Here is a 13,261-nt window from a genome sequence, read left to right as displayed (position 1 = left end):
AGGACACCAAGGTTCATTCCTGGCTCTGCCCCTGACCTGCTATATGAGTTGGGAAGGTCACTTCTCCTCTCTATGCCTGTCTTCTTTAGGTGAACGTACAGTGCCCAGCACACTGGGAAGCTAATCTTGGTAGGGGCCTAAGAACTACCGCAATAATAATAAAAATGCTGTATTACGTGTGTGTGTGTGTGTGTAAATTGCATGTGTTTATTACAGGTGAGTGAAATCATTTGCCAGGATTGTCTGGGTATATCTCACTTAATCATTTCCCTGCCATTGTGAGGGCCTTAGGCACTGGTGCACATTGGTTCCTCCTATTCTATTCCTGTGGCACATATCGCCTCTCCTGTTGGCCATAATACTTTGGTCTAATTTTGATTATTGGGTTTAGTGTGCAAGTGCTGGGCGGTGTTGGTGGCCTGTGATATACAGGAGATCAGACTAGATAATCTGGTGGTCCCTTCTGGCCTAAAATTATATGACTCTCTGACACCTGGGTTCAAAGGCACCTAAAAGGCACTCTGCACTATGCATGTCTTGCTGCACAGCAGCTGTGCAAGGGGCCTGCACATCCCCTGTTCCCCATAATAGGTTTCTACATAAGCTCTGTGTAGGCCAGAACAGAGGATGGCACTAGAGCCATGGGATCTGTGATTATGTAGTACATCTAATGACTAACACCCCACACAAGTAGATAGAGGCCACTATTCTAGCACAAACTGCAGGCTGATGTAACAGCCCTCAAGGAGACTGAGCTGTAACACTATGCCCTGGCCCTGGGTTGGGATGTGGATTTTACTTCTCCAGTTCCACACCTCCACCCTACCATCTGACCAACATTAAGTCCAATTACTGGAGCGTTTACATGAGTGAAGAGAATTTCAACCTATGTGCACGTACTATATATTGATATTGTAATTGTTACATTATCTCAGAAGTACTTTTTACATACCTATGTTTTCTTATTGGCCTGATTAAAACCTTGGTGAAGTCTTTGTTGATGAACAATTAACTAATTGGAGAAATCAAAATTTGGCAGTGAACATGAAAAGACAACAAAACATGCCAAAACATGCAAATATTTAGCACCAATAGTGAGAAGAGACTATTTCAACTCCTGTATACTGCACTTGTAGCATTAATAAAACCTTTTAAAAATTCAGCTCCTGGAATGCATTTTGTAACTACCCACTCCAAGTATGTTAAACAGATTCAACAGGAACAACATTTATACTCTGTTAAAGTGGATACCTTACGTATTATGAGTCACTGTGTCAGCATCATTCCTTTTCCGCAAGTAACGACCTTTTTTGTAACAATTACCTTTTGCAAATCAACTGTTAAGAACTCTATTTGTAAATAAGCAGTAGCAGTATTGTATTTAAAACAGTCTCCTAGTTGAAAATGCTCATATGCTAGTATTTTAGGCTAAATTACCTAAGATTTGTTTGGTTTTGGCACTGTTTTCCAAAAAAAAAGCTTGGGATACTATGGTTAGTCCAGAAGCAGAAATAGCTGTTTCCTGTCAGATTGAATTAGCTTAAACAAAAAACAGTCACAGCAAAATTTTTAACCAGGAACAGGAGCCTATTTTATCTCTAAATACATGTCAAAGGATACTCTGAATGATCTAAAAATATTAACGTTAAACACTAACAAGGCTTCATTAGTGACTTAATAATCATTAAATAGGACAAAGTATTAGGGAAGAAGATTGCCAGTAAATACTGAGCACACAAATAAAGCAGTTGATTATGCAGATAAGGCAAAACATAGATATAAAGATGTATTTGCAGCAAGATCCTACATGAAAACATGCAGTAAAATCACAATAACCAAAAGTTCTAATATTTTTATTTGATTTTTGCTTTTTAATGGAATAAATGCCAAGTAAATCATTAAAAGAAATGTCAGCCCTGTCAGTGGCAGCTGCTCTCCCTACTAAAAAGGGAGGGGAAGTGTAGGAGCGGGGCAGCTAGCAAACCCCACAGCGGTCTGCGAAGTCACTAGTGGGAAAACAACAAAGGCCTTTCCATGCAACTAGCACAGATGTGCCCATAGCCAAACTGTCAGGAACAGTTAAGATGACAGCTACTCACAGTTCATTATTTCCTTCTCACAGGTCACTGGGTGACAAGCTGGGTCACCATGCTTTGTCGGCTGCTATAGTCCTCCCTCCACAACCCCTATTCAATTTAAATAAAGGTAAGCTGCTCAAGTTGATATACTAATGTAAACAAATATGTCCTAATGCTTGGAAAGCATGAGACTTCAACATTTATTGTACCTTTGTACCATGTTTAGTGTGATTTGTAACATTTAATCTGAGTGATGAACAGAAAATTGAATTTGGATATCTACCTGATACAGAGACCAGAATTTTGTCAGGATGCAACTAAAGCATGTAATGAAAGCTAATTTGTCACCAATTCAAAGCTTTAACCTTTACAACATTTACATGGCATATAAATCATAAATAATTGACTTGAATTTCAGTGAAAAGATGTTTTTCCCATAAAAGAGCAAAACAAGAATTTTTAACAAATAAAATTAAAGGAGAGTGATTAAAATGAACAAATATAGGATTTTTAAAATGCAAAAAACATAGTTTAGGATTGTTTATAAAGTACGGCATGTGGAAATATTTTTTGTTTATGTCCATTGCGCACACACACAAAAATATCTAGTATGTTTCAATTTCATTCTCCTTAAAACCTTTTCATCTGTCATCATGTAGTAAACATATTCTACAAAACAGAGATAGATAGACCTATGTTTTGACCACTTGGAATTTACCAGTTGTTGAAGAATCAAATATTTTATTAACTATTACAAACAATTCTACCAATCCATAGCTGTGGCATTGATGGGAGTGGGAGAATAATGCCTTAGGGCTATTCCTCAGTAATTTTTCCTAGGCTAATAAATCTTGAAAAAATCTAATCTCTGAACCTGGCTGGATGATTGAGCAGACCTCTCTCTTTTAGGACAAGAGCCTACTAAGTGTTGAGTACTCTGGCTGAGATCCAAGAAAGCACTCCAGCATGTGCTGGTGCTGAAGTGCTTTGCTGGAGTGCTCAGAAACTGTCAGGACTAAGTTCTAGATGTACAATTTTGTAGTTATAGATTGAGGAGTGACTCAGTAAGACCAAGTCCAGAAAAACATTGAAGCATGTGATTAACTTTAAACATGTGACTAGTCCCATTTAATATCAATGGAACTATTCACATGCTTAAGTGCTTTGCTGGGTTAGGATTTAAGCATAAAGTTCACTGAAATTGCCTTGCCTCCCTCTCTCTCCTGATCCATTCTTCCTGACTCTTTGTGTTCCTTTCCCCTATATTGTGGCTTCATATAGGTATATTATGATAAGAATAGCATCTGTAATGCCAACTGAAGGTTACACTACCTCACTAAGGAATTATTGTATCAGGGAAAGAATGTGACCTCCAGATTTTAAAAATATGGAATGATGATTTTAAGTGAACTGATCTCCCTCTGTGGGGAATTTCATCTGCTAGTGATGATGAGATAAAAGCCACTGCTTTCTTTTTTCTGTTTGGGCCTGTGACAGGATATACCAACCCTGCACTGGGCCAACGGGGACAGACAAATCATTGTGGGCCCAGGAGGCCACATCCCCTTTCCCCTGGTGTGCATGTTCCAGGTGGAAGAGACAGATAAAAGGAAAGAGCCCAGCCTAGCTGGGGCTGGCTGCGGAGGAGGAAGTACGTGTATTGCAGGTTTCTCCAGAGGGGCCGGTGATGCTCCAAGCAACAGAGCCCATGGATTCAGACTATGTTACGGGCAACTCGCTGACTGCAGAGACTGATGGGGACGCCAAGCCGCCGCCAGCCAAAGAGATGCCCAGGACGCAACTTATGGTAAGAAGTGACCCAGGGGCTGTAGTAGAAGCCGATGCCTAAATCCTTAGCGGGGAAGTCCCCAGCTTCACAGGGCCCTGGGTCAGAACCCATTGGAACAGAAGGGGCCGTGTTCCCGTACCACATCCCAGAGACCACTCGGAGTGGCCGCTGTTTGCTCTCAGTCCCAGCCTGGGGGGATCAGGGACCACAGGCTGATAACTGTTCTGCCCTGCTCCAGAGGCTGATTGCCCAATTGCTACTGTCTGCCACAGCCAGGAGGTTTAGCGGTTATAGACTGTTTGTTTGGCCTGCCCTGCCCAGAGAGCCAGAACCCCAACTGCAACTGCCTGCCCCAGCCAAGAGGCTCAGGGGCTACAGACTAATTGTTTGCCTTGCCCCACTCAGGGGCTATGCACTGATTGCTGTTCTGTCTTACCTAGATGGCCAGAACCCCAACTACTACTGCCTGCCATAGCCAGAAGGCTTAGGGCTATCGACTAATTGTTTGCCCAGCCTTGCCCGGGTGCTGCAGGCTGACCACTGTTCCATCCTACCCAGAGGGCCAGAACTCCAACTGTTGTTGTTGGCCCCAGCCCGGAGACTCAGGGGGCTACTGACTGTTTGTTTGCTTGGCCCTGCCAGGGGTCTGGAGCCTACTGTACTTCAATTACCTGATCTAAGAGGGAATCCTGACAACTAGGTGGTGGAGTGTATCAACCTCACATTGGGCCAACCGGGCCCTCCATCACAGGACCATATTACATGATCTCATGGGGCAAGTAATAGCACACTGATTCGAGGATGGCACTCAGGTTTTTGTGGTGGCTTCTGTTCAGTTTGGTGTGAAGATAAGGACATTTTTGAGCCATTTTTACTTTAACCTGTGAATCCTAACCTTAATCCAGTAGGAAAGAGGATGCCATCCTAATTTCCTATCTGGATTTTGACATCTTCTAGAGAACAGTCCTAATCTTAGTGCAAACCTGACAAACTTAAGTTCCCCATTACCTGATATTAAATCAAATCCCTAAGAACATGTACATAACACAATTCACAGGTATCCCATATGAACAGACATCAGGGATTCTCTGAGCTAGTTTATTGGAGACCTACTGATGTAGACCATGTTTTTGAGCTTACAAAAAGCCTGAAATTGTTTAATTTAAATACTCCTCCTCATTTTACTTGTGAAATTTCCCACACTAAAATGCTTAATATGCTATATGTCAGCTAATACATCTATCTCTGACACCACTGGTTCAAAGGAGGACATTCCCTGCTAGATTTTGAACCAATGGGGAACTAATTATAGCTTCTCCCATTGCAATTCTCCTGTTGAAGACTGGACAAGATTCAAAGAGAATCTTTGACTTTACTTTTTTCATTCTAAAATTCTTATGTGTTAAAGTTGAAATGTAGATACATAAAATAGTAAAATACTAAAATACTTAATTTTTATATTACACAAAATAATATATACTGAATCTGCTGTAGATAATTCAAGAGACAAGGTGGGCGAGGTAATATCTTTAATTGGACCAACTTCTGTTGGTGACAGAGACATGCTTTCGAGCTCTCTAACCAACAGAAGTTGGTCCAATAAAGGTGTTATCTCACCCATCTTGTCTCTCTAATATCCTGAGGCCAATACAGCTACAATTATACTATGGATCATTCCAGTTAGATATTGACATAATACTTGTTTTTCTATACCTCTAGAAATACCAAATTTCAATATATGTAGTACACAAACTCCCATTGATTTTGCTTAAAAAGGGGTTTCCTTAGTGAGATTCATAATGGCACTATATTGACTTCAAAAGAAGCATTAACATTATCCCAATAACTGTTCACTTTGGACCCAGTCCTTCAGTGTGCTGAGTGACTTCAACTTCCACTGCAGGACTGATCATTCATCATTATAACCTTTCAAGAACTTACACACAAGAAAGTGAATGGTAGCAACTCTGAATATTTGGCTTCAAATATACAGCTAATATTCTTTTTGACAATGGCTATTTTATTCAATACTTTGCAATATCAGTGATATGAAAGGACATAGAAACCATTATAGAACTAGTTATCTAAAATTATTTGTCAGGATTTTCAATTATACAGCATTCTTTCATTACAATTAAGTATTGGGAGTGTGCTATAACTTGCCCCATGACCTTTATCATATTGTAAATATTTTTTTTTTAAATATACTACCAGGATTTAGAACTGATTCCAGCAAATTATGGTTCAGATTTCAACTCAATTCTGTAGTGCCAGACATAACATTCAAAATGAGGAGTAATGCATACTGTTAACTAGTTAGTATTTTATATTAACAAAAACTTGTACTCATGAAGTATCCAATTCAGCAAACCATTTGAGTGTATGTCATTAGGACTTAATTATGTCTTTAAAACTAGGCATGTGCTTAGGTGCTATATCAGCTCAGAGCCCAATATTAGAATCTAATTAGTCATGGAAAATTCCAAGCCAAGTAAGTATAACCTATTTTATAGCTCAATGAAAACAATAAAATGTTGCACAGTACAGTGATTGTGAGATGCCACCCAAAACTATGGGTGTCAGACATTTACTTTTCTTTCAGCCTTATATCTTGCCATTTTCCCTACTCAAGGCTTATAGTATCACCTGTCTTGTCATGTTTTTCTAAATATAATAATGTGCAACACACATACTACCATAGCATTATCCCAACATATACTGTTGTTATGACATAATATGGTAGCTTTCTTGGAAAAGGTCACAACTTTATTACAGGTTGTCTTAAAAGTAAACCACAAAAGGACCAGTCAATTTTACACAACAGTGTCTATAAATCCTAAACATGCCCCCAAATGCTTCTCTCTGATGACATTATTATCATGGCAGATTCCCACATTAAGGGTGAGCTCTACCTGCCCCAATTAAAGCCACCCAAATGACAGTTGTTCTGTCAATATGAGGCTATACTCACGGCCCACTTTGTGGCAACCTACACATATGAAAATTAATCTGTTTCCCAGCTCCCTGAGAAATATCATTTAGTGATAACAGCTCTGAACTACAATCATCCTGAAAGTAATTTCACCTTAAAGTACAAAACTATGAAGAGGAAATATTTACCAACATAATAGAGTTTTTTATTTCCTGCAGTCACACACAGCTATCCCTTTTGGTCAAGCCAATAGCTGACAAAACCCAAACTCAGGTGGGGCTGGGTGGCTCACTAAATAGGCAGGATCCAAAACCTGCTGGTCACCAGCTGAACAGTTTATGAAGGGGAGTGACAAACCCCAGAATGTGCTAACTTAAATTGCTGGGCCCATTCCTAAAGAAAAACTTCTACAGAAATTTGCCTAAATAAGAACTTCAGGCCTGACATGTAGATAAGGTTTCTACAAAAAAACTATTCTATGCATACTTTATTCATTTGTGTGGCTTCCCTTCTCCCCATTACATAAATAGATCTCAATAGGCTATTTTACTGCTATACAAGCACAGTATAGCTTTCACAATCACAAAATATATATTTATTAAATAAAATATCTTACATTTATACAGCATTTGTCTTCTGGAAAGATACTCAACATGTTTTACAAACTATAACTAGGTGGAATGCTGCAGATATTTAATACTCTGCAGCAATACTATATCACAGATTGGGACCAAAAAAAGCAGAGGAAGAGAATATAGAGGATTTGCTATGTTTGATAAGGAAGGTGACCTAAACATTTTATCAACTAGTATTGTTCCCACTTAAACATTTTAGTCCAGAATGTTATTGACTATAAAATAATATTGTTACAAATTAAAGATATTAGTATGTGTTTTACTTCTTACTACAAAAGACCACAACTCAATAAGACACTCCAGCATGCATAAATCCCATGGGAATTAAGGAGATTCATAAAGTTAAGAACACGCTATCTTGATTACAAGGATACATTTCTGAATCAAAGCCTGTGTTCTGTCAGAGCTGCTCTTTAGCCTCCAGATCATTTTACTTACAGTAAAGTTGTAAAAATACCCCAAAGCATGTAAATTCGTAGTTAGTACACTTTATTCTTAACTTTTCCCATTGTGCTTAGGTCATGTGGCACATATCATAACATGCAATGTAACATAATATATGGTAACTCTGTAACATCACACAATAACTTAAGACCTTAGGAATATATACTCTAAGATTTGTAGAAAATAAATAAATGATGTTATGTTAGGCTTACCTTTGCATTTCAAAATATTTTTGAAAGAGCCAGTGTAGCCTGTATTAGCTGATTTGGAGCTCTTACATTTTATCTTTTAAATACAATAGCATTAACGATTGTTAACTTTAAAGCTTGGCTGAACATAATTATTCATGGATTTTGCTAAAACTCTTCAGTGCTTTGATGAGCTGTATAATTACTAGGTAGTATTAGAACTAATATAGTACATTATTCCCAGAAATACTGGCTATAAAACAGCACTTTCCCGAAATAAAATCAAAGCATTAATCAATGGCAATTCATCTATGTGCAATATTTCCTGGAAAGGAAGAAGTTTAAAGGTATCTTCAATAATCTGAATACCCCAGTATTTGGAGTTATTTGTATTATATTATTACCATTATTTTATTATTATTAATTAGTTGGGACAATTTCTACTACTAAGGTAATTTTTAAACTTATATTATTGATCTGATGCTGTAAATCTTACTATAACTTCAAGGTTCACATGCTATATGAAAAAAAATAGCTGCTAAAATTCAATATTGAATTTTGATTGAAAAAAATACCATGAATGTCTACTAGACTGGTCTTCTGAATGATAGGCCAATCATTTTTAATATTTTGCTCTAAAATAATTCAACATGATTGCCCACAAAGAGGATAATCCATCAAATATAAATTTAAGAAAAGGAAGTATTTTTGTGTTAATTATAGAAGCTTGAAGCTGCTACTATACTTTCCCTCTGTAATTTCAAATTACTAAAAAGATTACTTTTTAGATATAGCTTTAACCAAAATATAGTCTTAGGCTATGGACCCAATGTGCTTTGCCATGCTGCAGCTCAGCCTGAATTTCCGGTTTATAATGAAACATTTATTATGTAACCCTAAAAGTCTAGTGGCACAAACCATGTCACATAACATCAATAGAAGTCATATTACTTTGAGTTCTGTGAGGTTTATGGATAGGATTTAAAAGTAAATTCTTCAATTACTATCAAACTGGGTGTACACATCAATCTTTATGCACATAAATGTCACCCCTTTTCATTAATTTTGGTCAAAAATCCATGTTTGCTTACAAGCCAGAGGGCTTCTGAGATATTTCAATAATATCCAGGAAATCAATCTTACATGAAACTGAAGGAAAACATCTAATGTCATTGAACAATAAATATCAGTTCTGTCAGTGGCTTACCTTTGAGCTGAGGCCTTAGGATGTTTCTCTTCTAGTTTCCTCACCAGTGCGACTGTCAGCTGCATAGTCTCCCTTAGGGGACCTGCAGGCATTAAATGGGCGTCCAAAGGACCTGAAAGTTGTTTCTGATTGGGATTGTTGACATTTTTTTGCAGAACCTAAAAAATGAAATACAATCATGAAATTTATATATTGTTAATTAAAACAGCATGTAGCTACTTTTTCAAGTAAGTACTTTTTTAGTTGATCAACAGAAAATGTTGAAATCCAAATAACTATGTCAAGATTTATCAAGAAACAGAAATCTAAGGAAGCAGTGATTTTTTTTAAAACTTCTTTCAAATATACAGAATGTGCAATTTCAACAAATTGTCACTCAATAAAATAAACGAGGCTCAAACTGTACAAGGTTTGGAACAAAAAAAAGTTGCATTCATTAAAATCTTGCCCATAGTAAATGTTTTTGTCTAACATTTTTAAATTAACAAAAGCAAATAAGTTTATTTATTTAAACAAATACAGATGGTAGAGGTTAACTTCTCTCTTTTAAAAATGTATTTTTGAAAAGACTGTCTCTGACCTGCCTCTGGCTTGGTACAGTGACCTCTTCTGCTGAGCTGCTCTCTATCTCCTGATGAGCTGTAGACCAGGCCCCATGGTGGATCTGGTGTTCCATCTGGGTCACCTCCTCTCTTACATTTAGCTCCTCTAGGTAGGTCAGGACAAACTCAGGGTAAGCCTGTAGGAAAGGACAAAGGCAGAAGAGTGACAAACAGTAACATTAGGGTATATCAGCAGAATTACAACAAACTACACACCAGGAATTGTGGGAAGAGTGGTTGATATAGGCAATGTCACAAAAGTTACTGCATATAAATAACTTTGTATTTCATGAAGTTTTCCTAATTCAATTTACATAATGACTTTTACAGATGTACCACAGTGAAAATACACTATGTAAAGACTAAGGAGTAATTTAAGAATATGAACTGACAGTTTTTAAGACTGAAACACCCACATAAATGGAATAAAGTTTTTCTTATTACTCTCTGTTAAAACGAATATTGTATCCCTATCTTTAAGTAATTATATGTAATTAAATATGAGCATGATATTTAGCTAGCCTCTGAAGTATAAGATATTAGCAGAATGCCACTTCTCAAAAAGGCATGAACCCAAACATGTTTTACCATCTCAGATGGGAAAAAAAGCTCTTTGAGTTGTGAAATGACTACATTTTATTTTTTAACCAACAATAAAATTCAGTTGCCAACTATTGACCTTGCTAGCCTATCAAGTTAGCTAAGACCATAGAGGGGGAGGGATAGCTCAATGGTTTGAGCATTGGCCTGCTAAAGCCAGGGTTGTGAGTTCAATCCTTGAGGGAGCCATTTAGGGATCTGGGGCAAAAATTGGGGATTGGTCCTGCTTTGAGCAGGGGGTTGGATTAGATGACCTCCTGAGGTACCTTCCAACCCTGAGATTCTATGAAGATGTTCCAGGTGAAATTATCATATCCTAGCAATAACACCCTATTTCCTTTGAGCAGGAAGGGACATCTGCATTCTCAGCCACTTAACCAACATCAAAATCACCATATCTTCCATCAAGGTAACATGATTAGCCTCATTTTCTTAGCCCAGGCTGCGAAGTGATTGCATTGTCACTCCTCAGAAGCTACTTCAGCCTAAGTAGCTTTCAAAGGGTCATAGATGGCCATGGTGAAAGAGGCTGGATTATGCCTAAATGAAAGTATTTCTTGCTTACAGTCATTATGGAGAATGTGGGGAAATTATGTATTTTTATGAAAAATATGCATGGCTCAGTTTACCCACTCACTTTTGAATTATGACCTATTAGAACTGATGGAATCAATTTATCCTCTGGGACAGGGGAATAAGAGATGGATGTTGATCACAATAGACGAGTCTTGGTTGATATGAATGAACTAGCAAGCACTGTCAACATGAATGGTATTACCTTGGAAATTCAATGGAAGACCAACAACCAGACATTAACTTTTAATGACTACCAGCCATTGGAGGCAGAACATGTGAAAGCAGTAGATGACAAAGGTGTGGGAAAACTGTAAGAATGCTGTTGCCCAGTGCAGAGGGAGAGATGGAATCCTGGATGCTTTGGGCCAAAGAGGCAGGCAACACTGCCAATATGGACACATCTATAAATTCTGCTTTTTATTCTAATCTGAGGACCATACACACTGAATGTCAGTTGATTAACGAAAGACGGCTTCTTTTGAAAAGGCTGTCCTATGTCATTGCAAAACATGTGCTGGTTGCATAGCTCTCAAGAGGGGTAAGTTCCCAACTGGAGGGTTATAATCTTTTGGACCAGCTGAAGGCGCCATGGTGAAAAATAGCAGCGCGGAAGACAGTGATCCAGTCTCATGGCAGTCGAGCCGCGGAGCCCTTTGTAAAAAGTGGAGGCCTAGGGTTTAGCTTTAATGATGTAGCCTCCCAGAGACACTTTGTAAAGGTTAGAGGCATAGCATTTCCTGTGGATCTTTGACAGCCACAAATGAACTTTACAGCTTTATGATCACTTTTACTATTTTTTCATGGAAAAATATTCAAACACTAATTAAGTACTAGACTTCAAAACTGCAAATATGAAATATTTTTTTTAAAAAAATACACTCCTTCTCATTAATAGTTCTGTGGGCATCGTCTGCTAAACACACACTAGAAGATAGTGATTGCTGTTATTAGTGTATTTCATAAACACAAGGGCAAACATTCCACTGGGTAGCTCTTGAGTCCAGTCCATCTAATCTATCTATTTCATTTATAAAGCACCTATTGCTATTGTATTTTAGCACTCTTTCTAAACAATATTCTGCAACGCCAATTCTGTAGATTACCCATGGATATTAATGAAATTTCGGAGCCCAAATGGAAAACAGAACATAAGGGCTGCCATGCAGATCTGAGAGAACTTTTTTGTTCCACATATTCTGAGATCACTTGATAATGTTAACATTACAATAGCTGCTGATAATATTACCAATTTTAGTAGATGCATCTAATGATAAAGTTCAATATTTTGTGCCTTAGTTGTAGTGTCTTGCTTTTCAGTTAGTTTACAATCAATCTTTCTTCATCTGTGAGGATTTTTTTCTTCTGAACTCACTGTATTTTGAAGTAAACTTCTCAAACAGAAAAAGCAATACAATAAGTGGCTTTCATTTTCTGAGGAACAGATTAGATTTTTTTCTGCTGTCAATAATATTGAGTCTCGCTAGTTGTGTATCTAGAATTTGATGCAGCACACTCACTTGTTTATTCACAGTTTATCACTGTCGTTAACTCAGATCTGATATACTACACTAGATCTCCCATAAAAATTTCAAAAGTGCTTAAGTGAGTTAAGAGCCTAAGTCCCATTGACTCCCACATGTCTAAATCACTTTTGAAAATGTTACCCATAGGCTTTAATGTGTTTCACTTTTAGGATTAAATTTGCTGTAAGTGCACAATATTCATGATGATGCCAGTGACAGGCATAAATGCACAATCCATAACAAAGTATGGCTATTAAAGAGCACAGTTAGCATTTATTGATTTCTAGAAGTAGTTGAAATCTGATTTCTACCCTTGTTTATAAGGAGATCAAACTTGAAGTTATTTTTCAGGTAAAGTTTCTATTGATTTAAATCAGAGTGAAGAGTATAGAAATTGGCCCATTGTGAGTAAGGGCAATAATTACAGTTTTGAAGATAATATTTAGGGAAGAAACCCAAAAAGTTAATTTATCCTCAATGCATAACACTAAGGTGTTTGAGAGGTTAACTTGTACTGTACTTTACAGCAATGATATTGTCAAGAGACTGGAAAGAGATTATATCAGTGTCAGATTAGGAATAAGCACTTTATACTACAGCATTTGATCATTTTATAGCATTGTCTATAAAAGTTTACATAGTACAGAACACAATTATATTTAAGCAGTATAAATAATAGATTGTAAA

General features: G+C 37.4%; 1 protein-coding gene across 7 annotated transcripts in view; it reads right to left on the bottom strand.

The window, feature by feature from the left end:
- The window catches only part of DCDC1 (doublecortin domain containing 1), a 420,020-nt gene that overhangs the window by 149,164 nt on the left and 257,595 nt on the right, over nt 1-13,261 (bottom strand). For all 7 annotated transcript variants that reach the window (XM_073347762.1, XM_073347765.1, XM_073347767.1 and 4 more), the window contains 2 exons: nt 9,854-10,012; nt 9,274-9,431 (listed from right to left, as the gene is read on the bottom strand). In XM_073347762.1, coding sequence (XP_073203863.1) covers nt 9,274-9,431; nt 9,854-10,012 — 317 coding nt within the window. The remainder of the gene's footprint in view (nt 1-9,273; nt 9,432-9,853; nt 10,013-13,261) is intronic.

This window comes from Lepidochelys kempii, chromosome 6 (assembly GCF_965140265.1).
Source record: "Lepidochelys kempii isolate rLepKem1 chromosome 6, rLepKem1.hap2, whole genome shotgun sequence".
Taxonomy (NCBI): domain Eukaryota; kingdom Metazoa; phylum Chordata; order Testudines; family Cheloniidae; genus Lepidochelys; species Lepidochelys kempii.
Note: the sequence above shows the minus strand (reverse complement) of the source record. Positions and strands in the feature narration are given on the sequence as shown.